Source organism: Chelmon rostratus, chromosome 24, assembly GCF_017976325.1.
Source record: "Chelmon rostratus isolate fCheRos1 chromosome 24, fCheRos1.pri, whole genome shotgun sequence".
Classification (NCBI taxonomy): Eukaryota; Metazoa; Chordata; class Actinopteri; order Chaetodontiformes; family Chaetodontidae; genus Chelmon; species Chelmon rostratus.
Window position 1 is genome coordinate 240,001 of NC_055681.1, and position 20,398 is coordinate 260,398.

Genomic DNA, 20,398 nt, shown 5'->3' on the forward strand with positions numbered 1-20,398 from the left:
GTGTTTCCTCTCAACATTTCAGCTTCGTCTTGTTTTCAGTGTTACACTCTGAGAGTTTCCATTAATGTGACTCACTGATTCCTCCTCTGACCTCTGAAGACTCCTTCCTCTTCATCAGGGATGATGCTGCCCTCTGCTGGACTGGAAGACCTCGACACCCTGCACATAACTCTGACGGACACGTTCAGTAAATGTAAAGAAGCCAGCTTCACGTCAGTCTGCAGTTTGGGATTTGATAAACGATGTGGACAAAAGTATGTGGACGGTTGAGCATTCCCTCAGTACGTGACAGTGTAACGTGTGATTGTGACACCATGTTCTGCCATTACAACCTCCACTCTTCTGCTTTCAGTCTCAGCAGCAAGCTGCTGCAGGGATTTGATCCCATTCAGACACCAGAGGATCTGAGGTCCTGAGGTCCAACAATGATCTTGGTGATCAGGTCTGGCTCACAGTCAGTGTTCCAGTTCATCCTACAGGTGGCGCGTATGGTTCAGGTCAGGACTCTGTGAAGACCAACTGAGTTCTTCCACACCAATCTGGGAAAAAATAATTTCTTTAAGGACAACTTTTAGCCATGTCCTGTATCTTTCAGCCAAGTCGTGTTAGTAGTCCTGACCTGAAGAAAGACAATAAACACACTCAAACTAACATTCAGCTTTTATTGGAACAAGAATTCAAATCAACACACAGCTGAAGGTTCAAGTCAGCAACATTTCCACAGTTTAATATTCACAGCTTCCATCTTTAAAGGACTGGAAGTGCAAGAAGTTTACAAAGTAAATGAGAAATCATTTCAATCATTTTGAACAAAGTTCATTGATAAATTTATGACAAAAACCTGAAAGATTGATGTGACTGAGATCCTGCACAGACTCAACTGATCTGTTCAGCAGTGTTTCTCTAACAGGAGGAGACTCTCCCTCCTACAGGGGACACAGAGACACTGAGGAACCAGACCTGGACCCAGACCACAGTCTAAAGCCAGGATAAAGAGGTTCAGTGAATGTGGTGCTGAAAGTGTGGAGGAGGATCAGTGTGTCAGAGGAGACACTGTAGAAGGACAGAGTGCCAGCAGGATAGTCCACATACACTCCGACTCTGTTAGAGACGGAGGAGGAGGGGGTGGAGAGAGGAGAGGAGGGGGTGGAGAGAGGAGAGGAGGGGGTGGAGGGGGTGGAGGGGGGAGAGGTGGGAGAGGAGGGAGAAGATGGGGGGAGAGGAGAGTAGACAGATGTTTCTCTGTTATTGTGACGGACATAGTAACGACCATCAGAGCAGAACAGACTCCAGGACTGATCATTCCCTCCAAATTCGCAGTCTTCGATGTCTCCGGTCCTTCTGATTCTCCTGTAACTCACTGATATATCAACTCTTTCTCTCCACTCGACCTCCCAGTAACAGCGACCAGTCAGACCAGTTCCACACAGCAGCTGAGGACACCAGTCAAACCTGTCTGGATGATCAGGATATGACTGATGCTCCTTCACCAGCGTCGCCTTCCTGTTGTCGTCCGACAGTTTGATGTTTCTGTTCACTGTGTTTGTGTCGAGTTTGAGTTCACGGGAATCTGATGGAGAGAACAAGAAGAAAACAGCTGCAGTTATTGATCGATCATCAGTTCATTGATCCACAGCTTGATGATGACATCAGAGGTGTGAGTGAGTGATGTCCTTACACTTCCTCAGACCTGGTCTCAACCATCGGACTCCAGCAGGCTCCACCCTGAAAGGAGGAGGAGGGGGTCAGACCAGCAGCATGCAAACATGGACGTTACATGACTCTCTCACACACACACACACGTTCATCCTGCCTGCTTCTCCCTGCTTCACCTAAACCTCTTCACCTCCACCACCTGCTCACACACTGACACTGACCCACAGGACGTAGGTGTGTGTGAAGGTGGAGGACAACAGAGACCACTCTCAGGTTTATATCTGCTGGGACAAACATGATGTGTCCAGATCTGAGTAGAGGAACATCTGTGGAACTGAGCCAAGACCCCCCTGGTCGCTGCCTCTTCAACCTAAAACTATAAGTGGTGCGGACATCCTTTGTCCACTCTTCGTCTCTTCGACCTCCTTTCTTCTTTCATAACTGTTGGCTTCATGCCGTGCTGCCTCTCAAACAAACCAGACCACCAGACACTGAACCATCTGCAGCAGAGACCCAGAGTCTCTCTGTCCTCTCCTGTGTGAGGCCCACTCCTTCAGCTCACCCTCCACCTGCTCCACCTGGGATCACCAACAGCAACAATAGTCTCACACACCTTTACAGGTAGGAACATCCCTGAACTGTCACAGATTCTCTCTCATTATTAAATCTGCCTTCATCATTTCCTTATTTGAATCTGTTGCCTTCTTATATTCTGAGTTGTTTTAGTCATTGATCGCTCTCTTGCTCTCCCACCTGTGATTATTAATTATCAGTCTTACAGTGTCTTCAATAAACAAACCAACAGAGCTTCAAAAATTTCTCATGAGACGTGGTTCTTCTTGTTATATCAAATTGGATCAATTATTACCAACAGGTAATTATCATGTTTGTTCCTTAAGATGTTCTCCCTCAGACCTCCAGCACAAATATCTCCAATCTTCACCATCAACCAAAAAGACAGAGAACATGATTCCAGCTCGTCCTCCTCGATCACACTGACTGTCTGTGGCTGCAGCAGGCCTCTTCATACCTGAGAGTCTTCAGGCGCCAGTCTGGCTCCTCCAGTCCAGCAGACAGCAGCTTCACTCCTGAGTCTCCTGGATGATTGTAGCTCAGGTCCAGCTCTCTCAGATGAGAGGGATTGGATCTCAGAGCTGAGGCCAGAGAAGCACAACCTTCCTCTGTGATCAGACAGCCTGACAGCCTGAAAACACACAGAACAACACTCATGGAAGATCATCTGAGGGTACTGCTGTGCCTGTCCAATACAAGAAGAAACTGTCTCCACATAAATAAATCAATACATACAACGGCTGAATCAATGACAGTGACCATGTCACTGTGATCTAAATGTCAAAGTATCTCTCTGAGGCTGTACTTAGGCACAGCTGTGCTTTGAGCTAAATGCTAACATCGACATGCTAACATGCTCACTGTGACAATGCGACATGTTCATGTTTAGCAGGTATACTGTTTGTCAAGCAGAGTCAGTCAATCAAGAGAGATTAATCAAGAGGAACCGGTTCAGAGAAAAGATTTATTCTTTTTCTGTATTTCCATTTGATGTAGTCATCAGCACACAAACTCTATTTTCCTCTTATGTTCTTATTTAATACACTTACCTTATTCATAGCCAGTTGTTGTCCTTTGCATTATTTTTAGGTGGATATTTGATGTCTACTTTAAAAACGGGATCAGTAAGTCTCATACATTTGTGACATAACTCTCACTCCTGCTTAGGGAGGGTTACATGTTCATTGAAAAAAAATATCTGGATGGGAAAAATCTGCTAATCAAAAGAACTGACAGTAAAGAAGCAGTAGAAAAGAAATATGTCAACGCTTTTACAACAAACAATAACTTGATCTGACCTGAGAGTCTCCAGTGTGCAGTGTGGACTCTTCAGTCCTGCAGACAGCAGCTTCACTCCTGAATCCTGCAGGTTGTTGTTACTCAGGTCCAGCTCTCTCAGTCTGGAGAACTGGGAGCTGAGAACTGGAGACAGAACTTCACAGCTTTTCTCTGAGAGGTTACAGTCAATCAGTCTGAAGAGGAAATAATGAACAAGAAGACAAATAACATTTGTATTATTTCTCTTCTCAGCACATGTTGAAATCTTTGCCGTTCAGTCCTAGGGGGCAGGACGTGGCCTAGAGGTTGGAGAAGCGGCTTGCAATTGGAAGGTCGCCGGTTTGAGTCCCTCACAATTATTTATTAATTTTTGTTTTTAAAAATTTACATACTTAGATCCATGCATGCAGTTCTATTTCATCCTTCCTGACCACCAGAGGCGGTGCCTAAAGCACTAAATGATTCCGTCTTGCGCACACCCAGGTCAAGAAGGAACACCAACAAAGTCACCTGTGATTGACCCCCTGACAACCTCGGACAGGCTACAACTTCCAGAGGATCTGTTCCTTTTGTTCTTCTCGCTTCGTAGGTGTACTACGGTCGTAGCATTAGCTTGGAGCTAATTATCACCATTATTTAGGTGTGGTTAGTTAACAGTAGCTGGAAGTAAAGTATTAGCAGCTTGTCACCGGTAGCCTTGTGACCACTCATTGCTGGTTGGAGCTGTGAGGTGCTTGCCCTCCGAGGGCTAACCCTAACCCAAGCTGTCCCTCTAGGAGGTGGTGTGTGCTGTCTCACCGGCATTGCAGACACTCCTTTCTTCGGATGATCCTCATCTTACGTTTGGACTCGACTGGTAAAGTACCACTAATCAGTGCATATTGTACTTTGTTGGTGACGGCAGTGTCTTAGCTCTGTTATCTTTACCGTTTGCAGCAGTGTGTCCGCTTGAGCTAACTTTATTATTTGGTAGCAACTTTGGTCATACCTGTTTTGTTTAGTAGCTTTGCAGTAGCGACCTTGTTCTGTTTTGTTCCGGATAGCAGCAATGCTTTTGCTCGAGCTAATCTGATTGTTTTGGTAAGGGCGTGGTTGTACCTTGTACTTTTGCAGCGTCCCTTCTTGATTTGGAGTTAGCAACGGTACTTGCTGTGTTAATCTGTTTCGTTTTGGTGACGACTCGGTTGTACCTACCCTGTTTTTACAGCTGCAGCATTCCTCATTTGAGCTCATTTTGTTTTGTACAGTTTGCAGGAGTGCTATGCTTGTGCTAATCTGTTGATTTTTGGAACGACTTGATAATGTGTGTGCTGTTTTGTAGTCACAGCATTCCTTATTTGGCTCACTTGTTGTAGTACTGTCATTGAGTTACTTTTATGTCAACCTCTTTTGGTTCTCTTTGCAACGTTGTTGGCAAGTCAGGTTTTTTACTCCCATTCCCAGCATACATTGTTTTTTAAGTGTGGTTCTTCATAATTGGTGGCCGCCATTATGATGACCCCTGACTCTTGTACCACCCGTATGGCTCCTCTGCAGCCTGAGGACGGACCCCTGCATGAACTGCAGCTTCATGCCCCGGGCAGTGAGGGCTGCAAGACTGGCTGAGGTGGAATGACTTTTTGGTGGTGTCCCCTCACGAGAAGGCCTAACTGACACTCACAGGCTGTCCCCAGCCCAACTGAGTCGGCCAAAGCGTTGGGCTCCGGACACTGAAGGTGCTTCCTCCAGGAAGAAGGCTAAAGAGTGTAAGCTTGATTCCAGAGTGGACCTCCTGACAGCAGAGCTTAATCAGATGAAGCCCATCTTTTCAGCCCTCCAGACACGGACTGGTGCAGGGAGTGTGTGTCCGTTCCTCCTGTGGATGTGTCGGGACCAGAGGATGACATCCTCTCAACGGCAGCTTCAGCCACTGAATTTGGGGAATATGGGACAGACACTGTCTCTCATGACACTGTCTCCCATTCCTCAGAAGCGGGCTCTCGTTCCTCGGTACATAGGTCAGGTGGTTGCTCAGAGGGTAGCTCCATGGGGGCCATCATTCATATGGCCTTGGCTCGCCTGCAGCTAGATGTTCCACAAGCCTAACTGGCTCTGGCGAGCGCATTTGTCAGGCACAGTTCAGCCCCTGCCACATTCGCTGTGCCTCCTTCAGAGGAGTACCTGAAGGAGTTGCATGCATGTTGGAGAGATTCTAAGGCTCTTTCTCATGCACTGTCTGATGGTTGAACACTGGCAGCCACACAGGATGTGGCCGAGTTTGGCCTTGGCCGCATGCCAGCTGTTGAGCCAACAGTGGCTGCACTCATAGTCTCTCCTGATGAGGCCCTGAGGTTGAATGCGAGGTGTTCTTCACCCCAGTGTCGTGTCACAGATGATTTGCTTTCCAATGCCTGTGATGCAGTGGCTCGTATGGGTCGCATCATTATCTTAATGTCACACCTCATGCTTGCCCTCTCATCCTGCCTTCAGTAGACTACACAAGACACATCAGGTCATAATTTTAGTGATGTGTCCCTGCAGGCTTTCGCCCTAATGACCAGAGAGGTACGGCATGTGATGCCCACCCTTGTCCAGGCTCGCTGCCAGGTTTGGCTGGCTTAATCGTCCATTTCAGAGGCGTGCAGAAGGACCCTTCGCAGCGTCCTGGTGGAACCAGAAGAGTTGTTTGGGTCGGCCGCTTTAGAGGCACAGGAGGGGACAGTCCAAGCCAGACAGACTAGACAGCAGCTCTCAGGTCTCCACAAGAGCGAGCTTCCCCCTGGGGATACTACTCGACGTACTTTCTGGTGGAAAAGAAAGACAGCGGATGTCGCCCCATCCTCGATCTCAGGCACCTCAACAGATTCCTGAAGGTCATACCATTTCACATGCTCACCATGGCAGAGGTTCTGCGTGTGGTTGCAGAAGGGGGTGGTTCACTTCCATCAACCTGAAGGATGCCTATTTTCATGTTCCCATCATACCTCACCACAGGCAGTTCCTTCGGTTTGCCTTTCAGGGCCATCATTTTCACCCGCATGTTCACCCGCTGTGTGGCAGCAGCCCTCTCTCCCCTGCAATCCATATCTAGACGACTGGTTGGTGTGTGCGCCTTCCCAGTCTCAAGTGGTGCAGGATACAGCTGCTCTTCTGGCTCACGTCTGGCTCTGAACGCCAGGGCACCGTCTACCCGGGTGCAGTATGAGAACAGGTGGCGGCTGTTCTCTGGTGGTGTTCAGGAAGGCACTGCTTTGCTCTGTGCCTACTATTTTGGAATTTTTGCAGTCTCTCCTGGAAAGCGGTCAGTCCCCCTCTACCCTGAAGGTGTATGTGGCCGGCATGTCATCTCGACATGTTCCAGTTGATAACAACACAGTGGGATGCCATAGGTTGATGTCCCTCTTTTTGAAGGGGGCTCTGAGACTATGTCCCCAACGACTGCCAAAAGCTCCAGCATGGAACCTGCCTTTTGTGCTGGATGCTCTATGCTCACCACCCTTTAAGCCCCTGGCACAGGGAGGCCTACGGTGGTTGACAGTGACGACTGCCTTCCTCATCGCTATCACCTTGGCGAAACGTGTTAGTGAGCTTTATGCCTTGTCAATCAGTAGTTCTTGCCTGCAGTAGAACTCAGACGGTTTAGGGGTCACCTTACGGCCAAAACCTTGCATTCTTGGTTTTGTCAAACTTGCACCTTAATCAGTCTATCCAGCTGGCTGAGTTTGACCCACCAGTAGGGGAAGGGGACGAGAAGTCGGTGCTGTTGTGTCCTGTGCGGGCTCCGGACAGAAGTTACAGCCTGTCTGGGGTCGTCAGAGGGTCACTCACAGGTGTCTTTGTTGGCCTTACTTCTTGACCCTGTGCGCCTCTGCTGGTCATCCAGGATTCATAGAACTGTAGTTACATACGTAACTGCCGTTTTTTCACTTGCAAACAGAAGGTGATCAACAACTGCAGGTTGTGAAATTTTTTCTGAACATCATTTCACAAGCTCAAAGTATTAATGATCCTGATTTGCTTTTAAAACAAAAATGATGTTCAACAACTCAACCAGAGTTCATATTTCCTGCTGTACAATATGTGAATTGGAAAGTAAACAAAATACACTGGAAAATTCAAATTTCAAATCCTGACCTGTCACTGAATGTTTAAATTGAATGGTTATAAAAACTTCAGACAACAATCCTTGAATACAAACTTGATCTGACCTGAGAGTTTCCAGTGTACACTGTGGACTCTTCAGTCCAGCAGACAGCAGCTTCTCTCCTGAATCCTGCAGGTTGTTGTTACTCAGGTCCAGCTCTCTCAGACTGGAGGACTGGGAGCTGAGAACTAAGGACAGAACTTCACAGCTTCTCTTTGAGAGGTTACAGCCGCTCAGTCTGGAGAGAAAAGAAAGAGCAGGTGAAGATAAGTAAATATTCTCCATTTGAGTCAATAAGAGCACATTTCATGAATTCTGAATGAACATTTCTACACACTTACAAAGCTTTGTTGGAGGCTTTGACCACCGGCAGCAGCTTCAGAAGAGCCTCCTCTGAAGCAGAGAATTTCTTCAGGTCAAACACATCCAGATCTTTTTCTGATGACAGTAAGATGAAGACCAGAGCTGACCACTGAGCAGGAGACAGTTTATCTGTGGAGAGACTTCCTGAACTCAGGAACCGTTGGATCTGATTCACTAAAGAACGATCGTTCAGTTCATTCAGACAGTGGAACAGATTGATCCGTTTCTCTGCAGAGTGAGTCTTTTCAATCTTCTTCTTGAGGTACTGGACCGTTACCTGATTGGTTTTTGAGCCACTTCCTGTCTGAGTCACCAGGCCTCGTAGGAGAGTCTGATTGGTCTGCAGTGAAAGACCCAGGAGGAATCGGAGGAACAAGTCCAGGTGTCCATTTGGACTGTGTAAGGCCTTGTCCACAGCACTTTGGTAGAAGTATGTCTCTGCAGATTCATGGTGGATTGTTTGTTCCTCTGACAGCAGATTGACTCCAGAGTTGATGAAGGTCTGATGGACATGAAGAGCAGCCAGAAACTCCTGAACACTCAGATGGACGAAACAGAACACCTTGTCCTGGTACAGTCCTCTCTCCTCTTTAAAGATCTGTGTGAACACTCCCGAGTACAGTGAAGCTTCTGTGATATCGATGCCACACTCTGTCAGGTCTGATTCATAGAAGATCAGGTTTCCTTTCTGCAGCTCCTCAAAAGCCAGTTTTCCCAGAGACTCAATCATCTTCCTGCTCTCTGGAGTCCAGTGTGGATCTGACCCTTCTCCTCCATCATACTTGATGTTCTTCAGTTTGGCTTGAACCACCAGGAAGTGGATGTACATCTCAGTCAGGGTCTTTGGCAGCTCGCCTTCCCCTCTGGTCTTGATCAGATCCTCCAGAACTGTAGCAGTGATCCAGCAGAAGACCGGGATGTGGCACATGATGTGGAGGCTTCGTGATGTCTTGATGTGGGAGATGATCCTGCTGGCCTGGTCTTCATCTCTGAATCTCTTCCTGAAGTACTCCTCCTTCTGTTCATCAGTGAACCCTCTGATCTCTGTCACCATGTCAACACACTCAGGAGGGATCTGATTGGCTGCTGCAGGTCGTGTGGTTATCCAGAGGCGGGCAGAGGGTAGCAGTTTCCTCCTGATGAGGTTTGTCAGCAGCACATTCACCGAGGTGGACTTTGTAACATCAGTCAGGATCTCATTGTTGCGGAAGTCCAGAGGAGGTCGACACTCATCCAGACCATCAAAGATGAACACAACCTGGAACTGTTCAAACCTGCAGATTCCTGCTTCTTTGGTTTCAGGAAAGAATTGATGAACAAGCTCCACCAAGCTGAACTTTTTCTCTTTCAGCACGTTCAGCTCTCTGAAAGTGAATGGAAACACGAACTGTATGTCCTGGTTGGCTTTGTCTTCAGCCCAGTCCAGAGTGAACTTCTGTGTTAGGACTGTTTTCCCAATGCCAGCCACGCCCTTCGTCATCACTGTTCTGATTGGTTCATCTCCAGGTGAGGGTTTGAAGATGTCCTCTTGTCTGATTGTTGTTTCTGGTCTGTGTGGTTTCCTGGATGCTGTTTCAATCTGTCTGACCTCATGTTCATCATTGACCTGTCCAGTCCCCCCCTCTGTGATGAAGAGCTCTGTGTAGATCTGATTCAGAAGGGTCCGGTTTCCTGGTTTAGCAAACCCCTCAAACACACACTGGAACTTCTCCTTCAGGTTAGATTTAAGTTTATGCTGGCAAACTGCAGAAGCATGTTCTGAATGAAGACACAACAAATAGGATCATTAATCATTGATTGATAAAGATCACAGGAGTGAATGTTCCATTAATCCAGCAGGTTAAGTCTCAACAGAAATCCTCTTACTGCTCTGCAGACAGTCGGCCAGATCCTCCTCCTTCATTCTCCTCAGGAAGTGCTGTGTGATCTTCAGAAATGCCTCTCTGCTGCTCCTCTTCTGCTCTTCATCCTCACCATCCGACACCTCCTCATCCTCCCTCTGACTCTCTGGGTTATCTGAACTCAGAACCTTCTTCATCTTCTTCAGCTCGTTCTTCACAAAAGTGACAATGTTCTCCTCCAGCAGCTGGAACAGAATATTATATGAATCACACAAAGTGAAATCATGGAACCAAACATCAGATCCGTGTTGGACCGGCTGACAGTCCACTGGTCTAAAAAGTGCAGCGTGGACATTATTGTGAACAGAAGAGATGTAAAAGTAGCTGTTGTACATGTACAGACCAGAAATATGGAGTCCAGGTGTGTTTGTTGTTCTCCTCTAAAATCAAAATAACGATCTTCTGACTCTTCCCTACTCAAGGGTACACAGCCGGATCTAGGTCGAGGTTTAAGTTCTGCAGAGGCTGGTCTCCCATCGATCCTGTCAGACACAGAGGAACACCACCAGGGATCAGACTAAAATAAAGGATCAACAGACCAAAGTTCAATCAAACATGAAGCTGAATGATTTCAGTCTGTGTGTCATCGCTTCATTTTCCATCAAATCCTGGACCAAAGCAGAACTGAACTGATTTCAGACTAGATTTTACTGTTACTGACAGATATCAAACTGATCTGTCGGGTCCATCAGCACAGAAGATCCCACCTGATTTGTGCTGAAGCCTCATATGATCCTCAGCTTTCAGCGTTCGGATGAGCATGTCAGGGTTGTTCAGGGACAGACTGGAAAAATGTGACCCCTGTCCTTTAAGACTAATCTAGCTCTAACCTTCATCACTCTAGGACATTAGAAGGACAACTGGTCAGACTGGATTTAATGAGGACGATCAGCAGTGAAGACCACGAGGAGGGAAAATAAAAATATGAACATTTCATGTCCAACACAAGTTTAATACTGACAACTACTCACTGTCTGTCAGAGACATGCTGCTGTTTAAAATTAAAGAAGCCTGCCATTGACTGGTCACTCCTGCAGGACACACAGCTGGGTGCAGGTCCAGGCTCAGGTCCAGGTCCAGGTCCAGCAGAGTCTGGTGTGTCCTGCTGCTCTGGCCTTCAACACAACACACACACAGCTTTGAGTGTGAATAATGATGCTGGAGTGATTTGAGTCCTGGACACTTAGAGATCCTCATCTCACCTCTGAGCTTTGGTCTGGCCATCATGTCCCCCCCACAGACCGGTTTCAGAGGGACGGACCCCCTCCTCTCTGTCCTCACGTGGATTCATGCTGCTGAACTCACATCAGCTCACACACACTTTGATCTGGAGAGGAAACACAAATCATTCATCTGCACATCAGCTGAAATCATCCTTTCCATCATTTCTGCTGTGAGAACATCAGCTGCTCCTCCAGTGATTGGCTGTTATCTTCTGCTTCATATCAGTGTCAGCTGATTGGCTGTTATCTTCTGCTTCATATCAGTGTCAGCTGACTGCAGGCAGACAGCAGTGTGAGGCAGCTGCTGTTCTACTATCACTCCACTAGATGGCGCCGTGAAGCCGCAGTCAGACAGCAGTGTGAGGCAGCTGCTGTTCTACTATCAGTCCACTAGATGGCGCCATGAAGCTGCAGTCAGGTGAAGAGCAGCCAGCACACACACCTGATGCATGGAGGACCATTGACTTCCACTGACACACTGAAGGACTGAGGTGGACTCATGTGATCTGACAGAATCCCTCCATCTACAGAGTCCCTGCAGAAAACGACTTGATGCAACAAGCTACAGCTGATTATTTCACACCAACACCCGGAATTAAACCTCCAACATAACAACATTCAATCACTTCACCTTTATTGACAAGAACACAAACATGGATTTGGGCTCACGAGCATCTTCCTGTCAAACAGGAGAGCCGACACAACTTCCTGTTGGAGGAGTGTTGGAGCTCTGACGGCTCATTTCAGGCTGTTTACTGTCTTTGTGAAGGACCTGTTGAGCCTTCAGAGAGCTCTGCCCCCCTCACTGCCTCCACATCAGTCCTGTGGATCCACCGACTACAGCGGCTGCTGCTCTGAACTTTAATCTCTAATATTACTTCATTTATTAGTTGATTATATTTTGTACTAATAATCTGAAGTCATGCAGTGGATAAAAGAATACGGTACAAGAAAAGAGAAACACTCAAGTATAAGTATCTCAAAATTGTACATAAGTTTAGTACATAACTGCAGCACCAGCCCCTCGTCCTGCAGCAGCACCAGGTGACATCCACCCTGAGGAGGATCAACACCCGCAGAGCTGCTGGACCGGCTAAGGTGTCAGGCCAGACCAGCTAGCAGGAGTGTTTCTGGACATCTTCAACCTGTCCCTGCAGCTGTCCACGGTTCCTGAGTGCCTCAAGTCCTCCACCATCATTCCGGTACCGAAGAAGACATCCATCACCTGCCTGAATGACTACCGGCCTGTTGCTCTGACCCCGGTAATCATGAAGTGCTTTGAGCGGATTATCCTCAGGTACATCAGAGGCTTCATCCCCTCGGACCTCGACAGCCTTCAGTTCGCCTACAGAGGGAATCGGTCCACAGAGGATGCTGTCTCCATCACCCTGCACACAGCCCTGACCCACCTGCAGCAGCCCAACACCTATGTCAGGCATTGTGGACTTCAGGAGGTCCAGGAAGACGGACCACGCCCCCCTCCTCGTGGACAGAGAAGTGGTGGAGCGTGTGGACAACATCAGGTTCCTGGGCCTCCACATCACATCTGACCTCTCCTGGTCCATGAACACCTCCCGCCTGGTGAAGAAGGCACAACAAAGGCTCTTCTTCCTCAGGAAGCTGAAACGGGCTGGACTCTCCTCTCGTCAGCTTCTACAGGACCAGAACTGAAAGCATCCTCTGCCTCCTCTGAAAGAAAAGACTAACAGCTGATCAGCAACAGAAAGTGTTGGTTGAGTTTAAACACCATGATGGAGGTGCAAATAGAACAACATCAGTGAAGTCCCAGAAAGCATTGCTGATCGAACCGTCCAATCACAGAGGTCAGACAGACAGACAGTTTCAGGGGTTTGTGGAAGTCTCTGCTCCACATTCAGTAAAAGCTGAAGCTGAGTTTTACTCTGAAAGAACCACAGCCTGACCTCGATGTGTGTCTGGTTGAGGTGGGAGTCCTAAAAACCAGAAAACAAACATCAACAAACAGCAGCAGCTCCTCAGAGTCAACCCTCACAATGAATACACACAAATCATCAGACCGCTGCAGCCACCAGGGGGCAGCATCACACTGTGCGTGACAGCTGATCCGTGACGTCACCGCAGGAGTTCTGCCAGAGGATCATCGTTCCTCTTTCTACAGAAGCAAGAGAAGCTGAAGAGCAGCTTCCTGTGACAGAAAGATGGAGGAAAGAAGGAGAAGAAACCGAGCTGAAACATTTTATTTACTTTAATAATCCCGAACTGGGAAATCACTCTCTGCATTTAACCACCACTGATTCACTGAAACACACAGGAGCAGTGGGCTGCATTCAAGCGCCCGGGGAGCACACTGGGGGGTTAAGTGCCTTGCTCAGCGGCACATCAGCCGGCTAATGGAGTGGGAGGGGATACTCCACCACACCCAAATTTGGGACATTATTAAGTCTGGTATATTTTCAATGAAGAGTCTTTAACGTGTTTGTATGCAGAATATTTATCGTTGATTCTCAGGAACCAACCTGCCAACATGTGGGGTGGGGCTGCAGTGAAACAAGAGGCCACCGCCTGCAGTCGCCGTTTTCCAGAGCTTTATTCTATGCCGAAGGCCGATCATGTTCCATCCGTTGATTCTGAGGACACAGCGGGTATGAGCCAACATGTTTTTTTCTTATTCTGTCTGCATCCAAACAAACCTGCAGTGTGCTGGATCATGTTAGCCAGAGCTAACAGAGAGGACAGCTGGTATGATGAACGTCCCAGTAAATGTTCCTCAGAACAGTTCAGACTGATAATGAAGCTGCTGATTCAGTCTGATGAGCAGAAAGAGCTACAGGTGGTGGGGTGGGTGGAGAGAGAGGCAGGACTGCGCAGATCTGCACATGCATGAGGGCAAAGGTGGAGCGTTCCATCCAAACATCGAAGACATGAACGGAAAAAAAAGAAATAATGCAGACAAAAATCAAACCAGAATGAACGTGACCGTGTGGTTTAATCTGAGCTCAAAAGATGCATCACAGTCTGATCACTGATCAGAGTTGAGCCGTCTTGTCGTCGGTGCTGCAGTCCTGATTTCCACCGCTCTCACCAACACACTTGTGATTTTTACTACGAGCAAGCTGAGTGAATCTTTTATCACAACCACTGCAACTAAACGGTTTCTCCCCCGTGTGGACAGCCAAGTGTCGACTCAGATGTTCCTTTCGTGTAAATCTTAAACTACACACAGAACAACCGAAGGGTTTCTCCCCCGTGTGGACAGCCAAATGTCGACTCAGATGTTGCTTTCGTGTGAATCTTAAACCACAAACAGAACAACTGAAGGGTTTCTCTCCTGTGTGGACCTTCATGTGCCTCACAACCTCTCCCCTGTGTTGAAAAGTCGTTTGACAAACTGAGCAGCTGAAACGTTTTCCCTCTGAATGAGCTCTAATGTGTTGTCTTAAAGATTTCTTCTGGTGGTATCTTTTACCACAAACTGAGCAACTAAACAGTTTCTCTGCTGTGTGGATTCTCATGTGTTCACTCATTTGGATCTTTTGTGCAAATGCTTTACTACACACAGAACAACTGAAGGGTTTCTCCCCCGTGTGGATTCTCATGTGCCTCTGAACATGTCCTCTCTGTTGAAAAGATTTGTTACAAACTGAGCAGCTGAAGCGTTTTACTTCTGAATGGCACCTCAGGTGATTCCTGAAGAATTTCTTTCGCTGGTAATTTTTCCCACAAACTGAGCAACTAAAGGGTTTCTCTTCTGTTTGGTTTCCACTGTGTCTCTGCAGACGCCCCTTGTGGTCAGAGCTTGAAGTACATCCAGAGGAGCTAACTGAAGTTTTTCCAGTTTTACATTTAACATCACTGACAGGTACTTCATTGTTCTGTAGAGGGTTTAAACCAGACTGAGGCTCTCTGGTCTCCTCCCAATCACAACTGTCATCAGTCTCAGATTCAGAGGAGTTTGACGTCTTGTCATCAGTGTCAGGTCTATCTGGATCTGAGGTCCTGGCTGGTTCTGGTCCTCCACAGTCCTCTCCATCAGATTCTGTTTTCATCTGTTCAGTTTGTCTCTGATGAAGCTGTGAGGACTGAGGTTCCTCTTCATCCTCTTCTTCACTCTTCACAGGGACAGGAGGGGACGTGAACTTGGTGATATCAGCCTCCTCCAGACCTCCCAGCTGCTCTCCCTCCTGACTGGTCCACAGCTCCTCCTGTTCCTCTTTAATGTGAGGCGGCTCTGCTGGGTCCTCCTGGTCCAGACTGGATCTCCAGTCCTGCTGCTCAGGAGGATCCTCTTCTTTCCTCACCAACAGCAGCTGGACGTCTGTGGAGGGTAATGAGACACAGACACACCTTTTAAAGAACTGTTTTTGTCTGTTAACCCTCTGATGCACAACATATTACCAAACCACTGACACCACGACTTTCTTCAGTGTGGCGGTGGTGTGAAGGGTTAATCACAGTCGGTGCACATTTACTGACTGATCCTTCGTGTTAATAAGACCATGGGTACATCCCATTTCTCAAAATTGCATCCTCGTTTCCCTCACTTGCGTCTTTTCCTTGCGTCTTAGTCCTGTAAAGAAATAAGTTTTCCTGCCTGCCGGCCTGCGCACGGTGAGAGGCGGTTGCTAGGCAACGTACGTGTTTCCTTTCAGAGCTGCTGCGCAGTGAGAGCGGTGACAGACGAGAGTAGACTCATTTTAAATCAATAAATGTGTTTTAATCAGTGTTTTGTGTCACTTTATATTGAATGCTTTAGTAGTGAGCAGAGTTCAAAGCGGGATAATAGTGAGCAGGTTTCTATCGTCCCTGCTCACTAAACATCATCTCTTACGTGATTGAAACATGACGGATCCTCATGTTCTTGTATTATTGTTCTTTGGAGAACGTAGCGTTGTTTGGCTCATCTGAATTACAGCCATTCACTGCAGGATATTTACACTTAAACAGTTTCTCCACCTCGTTCGAATGTGTCAGCTGTGGGGGCGGAGTCTTCATACCGTTCAGTTGATGTGTCCTCGCTCATAGCTCCTCTGAGGGCGATCCTCGCTCCTCAGAGCCGCAATTTGCGCTTTGGGACGGCCGGCAATATGGCGGACCAGAAGTACTTCCGGTTCGAGCGAGGACACGACAGTTTTGAGAAATGAGATGCACCCCATGTCTTGAAATACTTGTGAACAAATATGTATTTGTGGTCAAATGTATTTCTGTCAAAACTGAGAAAAGGTGAATTTTTCGTGCATTTCTGACACTAGAGGCCAGTACAGCGAGGTGGTGACAGAGGGAGTGTGATGTCCTTTTGGATTTGGCCGGTGAGAGGCTGGGTGTTGGGTGTTGGCACCGTGGCGTGAAAAGACTGGCAGCACAGAGCCGTTGTTCACACCATCAGGAGGAAAATATGACAGATTGTCAGTTATTTCTGTTTCTGTTATTTTACTGCTGCACCAACACTTTGACTTCAAGTACCGCTGATAATACTCACATACTTTTACTTCAGTCAGGTTCTGAATGCAGGACTTTTACTTGCAGTGGAGTATTTCCACAGTGTGTATTAGTACCTTTACTGAAGTACAGGATGTGAGTACTTGTTGCAGCACAGTTTCCAGTGAGAAGAACCAGTAAAGAGTCCAAACCTGCTCTGTGTAACCGGACTTCAGGCTTGAAAACAGCGTCCAGTAGTTTCTGTTGTCGACAAACTTCCTCCTCGTACTCTGCTATCGTTCTTTCAAACTGCTCAAATATCTCTTCAGCAGCCGCAGTTAGTCGCTGCTTCACAAAAGCTCTCAGCGTTTGGACTTTAGACATTTTGACTGATTCACAGCAGCTTTTCCTCCAGACTCACTCCGTTAGAAACTGTTTGTTCTCTCTGATGATTAAATGACGCTCGGCTCCGTCTATTTCCAGCTAGCAGGCTAAGTTAGCTTCATTAGCTTCGTCGGACAGCAGCAGATCGTTCAGATGGAAAACAGCGTCAAATAAAGGGAACAGCACAGAGTCTATTCACACAGCTCTATCTGGACATTTGGGCTCCGTGAAAAATACAGTTTGGTCTCTGTCGAAGCTACTCCGACTAGCACCGTGAGGCCGAGCGGGAGTGACTAAACTACCTCAAGCGGCGTGTATCCCAGCGTACCTTGCGCGGTCCGAACGGCGTGTATCCCAGGATACCTTGCGCGGTCCGAACGGCGTCTATCCCAGCATACCTTGCGCTGTCCGAAGACCCTATTTGATGTAAGCTAAGTAATGAGCTAATGTAAGCAACCAAAGTAAGAAATCATGTAAGATATCCTAAACAGTGAGCTATTTCCAAGCCACTTTAGCCTAAATCCCCGTTTGGAATATTTAATTTGACTGTTTGTTTTTTTGCACTGTCCTTTCCTTTCTGTTTTTTTTACAATATAAGATAATGATTAGCCAGCTAGCGTTAGGGATTTCCAGGCCACATAATATCGGGGTATATAAGCCATTTCCAATTCAACAATAATCTTAACATTGAATTTATCATTGGTAATTTTAATGATCACTTGATCGATTGATTGTTATTTTAAAACAGACATTTTGCGTAAACCAAACAATCTCCACAGCAAATGTTATTCTGATAGGATTATATATAATGACCAAAGAGTTAAAGATGTAAAGGGTGACATATTGAAGACATGTACTCGAACATGTAGAGCACACTTATAGTAATAATGACAGCTCTCACACTCATAGATAAGATAAAAAATATGATATCAAATCTACGACAATTAAATTGCTTAAATTTAATATATTGTTCAATCACAAATGATTAATTGGTCATCGATTAATTGTTGTGATCTCTCTCTCTCTCTAGACAGATAGATAGATATAGACATTTATTAGAATTACAGGGACGCTATATATATGTCTGTCTATATCTATGTATCTAGATGGAGGAGGCTCCATCCTTTCCTGCCCCAGAAGAACATGAGGTCCAAGTTGTGGATAATGAGGCTTATGAGGTGACACTGCTTTTTGTCCAGCAGGAAAAGTGGCAGAAAGATGTTCTGAAGCGGGATGGAAACACCATATGCCTCATTGATACCACCTACAAAACAACCACGTATGATCTGGCCCTCCTCTTCATTCGTGTGCAAACAAACTGTGGTTTCATTGTGGTTGCTCTGTTCATTATACAGTCAGAAAAAGCCTGCTTCATTGAAGAAGCTCTTAATGTACTCAGGGAATGGAACCCAGGCTGCGACCCAAAGTTCTGGATGTGTGATTACAGTGATGCAGAATACAATGCGCTACAGAGCGTATTCCCCACTACCCACGGGTATCTCTGTGATTTCCACCAGGAGCAAGCGTGGACAAGATGGGCTGTCAACAGAAGAAGGTGAGCAGCTGCTGCATCTGCTCCGTGGCGCCGCTGCACCACCTGGTGACGCACAACTGGATGAGCACAACCAACAGCACAAAGAAATCCTGAAGGCCTCATCACTGTGGAAGAAACCGCAGGTGAGCATGTGGTTGGAATCAAAGTGGCTTAGCATTCCTGAAAGATGGAACACTACCTACCATGCAGCAGTGGACACCTTCAGTGGGGTGGAGTCCCCAAAACAAGGTGCTGAAGTACAGTTATCTCAAGAAAGCAAAAGGAGATGAGACCATCAGCAGCATTGTGGATATCATTACCTCCCATCTCAGCACCGAGAGCATGTCAATACAGCGGAAGCGAAGAATACAGGTCATACGATGAAAATATTCCTGAGTTTCTGGAAAACCGCCATCGAGCTCTGCCTGCTAAACATGCAGAGAGCAGAGGACATAGAAGGGAAGGATGTGAATCCTGTAGATCTGAAACAGGGCGTGTTCCAGGTGAAAGGAGCTGGTCTGTGGTACAATGTGTGCCACAGGGGAAGTTGCTGACAGTAATCCATCAATCATCAGTGAAGACTGCCTAGCTCGAGGTCCAGGAGAGCCACAGGACAGTGGGCACATCTATGCAGATGAGAGAAAGGTTTGTACACAGTGCATCTACAATTTCTTACATGCACTTCAGACAGACAACGTCTAAAATAGGACAAAATGTACTGCAAAACATGTTAAGCTACCCCATCCCCGTGTTTTTAAAACCCAGCAACCAACCAAGACAGAAACTGTTCACTTGAAAAACTAAAAACAAGAAAAGCAGTCCGGGGTCTGCAGCTTCTGCAGTCTGCAGGGCCAACTCCTCAGGTCAAGACCCAGCAGTTTACCCCCACCTGAAAGACAAGGGGCACTCATTGGAGGACAACAACATACACACTTTGGACAGAGAGGACACGTGGTTGGACCTACGATGGACAGTGAACATCTGTGCAGCAGAACCAGAGCTCGCCTTTTTATTTCTTCTTCCTCATCAAATCCACAAAGATCCACAAAACCTCCAAGCAGCCCAGTAACAGCCCGACTTCGTGAACGTCAGCATGTTAGCATAATCACACAATCACTTCCAATATGAGGTCTTCATACATCTGATTATTGTGTCACTGTGGATACAACGAAAGAGTTAATGAACATGGTCATCATGGTGGACGACAACCTGTTTTCTCTTCATTACAAACACATGAAACAAGACAGAAACGGCTCGTTTCAGCTTCAGCGTTGAGAACGTTTACACGTTTATTTTAACTTTATGCATAATAATCACTTACAGTTAATACGACAGATGAACAAAAAAATCAGCAGTTACAAAAGCACATTTTTTTCTAAGTAAATTCGAAAGGTTGACAAAAAGTTTAGAAGGAATATAAAAGTGTCAGAAAAGTAATCATTAAAAAAACATCTTATTTACTCATTGATACCCATAATTTAGCTTTTTCAAACATCTTCAAACAAAGAAATGTGCTTCGTGTAGGCCGATCTCGCTGCTGAATGTAGACATGAAGCTTCTTTCTAAAGTTTTAGCAAGACGTTTAGAAAGCCTTTCACCAGTTACAGTGAAGGAAGATCAAACTGGCTTTATTAAATCGACGGTCTTGTGATTTCCCTGGATGCAGAGAAAAGCTTTTGATCGAGTTGAATGGTCCCATTTATTTTTTACACTTCCAACCATTTGGCTTAGGTGATAGTTTTGTTAGATGGGTGAGGGTCTTGTATACTCTGCCAACGGCTGCAGTCATAACCAATGAAATTAGGTCTGAAAACTCTGGTCTGGAGGGGTAGCAGACAAGGCTGCCCTTTGTCACCCCTCATGTTTGACTGAACCTCTGGCGGAAGCTATTAGGCGAGACCCTTTAATGACTGGATTGGATGTAGGTGAGAGAGCACATAAAATAACATTATATGCAGATGATGTGTTG

General features: G+C 46.6%; 2 protein-coding genes across 3 annotated transcripts in view; both read right to left on the minus strand.

The window, feature by feature from the left end:
* Positions 1-648: 648 nt before the first annotated feature.
* Positions 649-20,398, minus strand: part of LOC121627589 (NLR family CARD domain-containing protein 3-like) — a 90,446-nt gene continuing 70,696 nt past the window's right edge. Inside the window, exons 1-8 of one of the 2 annotated variants that reach the window (XM_041966557.1) lie at positions 10,238-10,264; positions 9,860-10,079; positions 7,972-9,751; positions 7,695-7,868; positions 3,528-3,701; positions 2,687-2,860; positions 1,679-1,725; positions 649-1,597 (exon numbers count right to left, since the gene is read on the minus strand). In XM_041966557.1, coding sequence (XP_041822491.1) covers positions 927-1,597; positions 1,679-1,725; positions 2,687-2,860; positions 3,528-3,701; positions 7,695-7,868; positions 7,972-9,751; positions 9,860-10,031 — 3,192 coding nt within the window. In that variant the 5' untranslated portion in view covers positions 10,032-10,079; positions 10,238-10,264 and the 3' untranslated portion in view covers positions 649-926. Of the gene's footprint in view, positions 1,598-1,678; positions 1,726-2,686; positions 2,861-3,527; positions 3,702-7,694; positions 7,869-7,971; positions 9,752-9,859; positions 10,080-10,237; positions 10,265-20,398 lie in introns of those variants that run through there. The other variant, XM_041966555.1, reaches the window with a different exon arrangement.
* The window catches only part of LOC121627610 (gastrula zinc finger protein XlCGF8.2DB-like), an 83,575-nt gene continuing 73,443 nt past the window's right edge, over positions 10,267-20,398 (minus strand). The window contains exons 1-5 of the mRNA XM_041966623.1: positions 16,724-17,184; positions 13,613-15,411; positions 11,097-11,221; positions 10,866-11,009; positions 10,267-10,376 (exon numbers count right to left, since the gene is read on the minus strand). Coding sequence (XP_041822557.1) covers positions 14,123-15,411; positions 16,724-16,895 — 1,461 coding nt within the window. The 5' untranslated portion in view covers positions 16,896-17,184 and the 3' untranslated portion in view covers positions 10,267-10,376; positions 10,866-11,009; positions 11,097-11,221; positions 13,613-14,122. Of the gene's footprint in view, positions 10,377-10,865; positions 11,010-11,096; positions 11,222-13,612; positions 15,412-16,723 lie in introns of the transcript that reaches the window.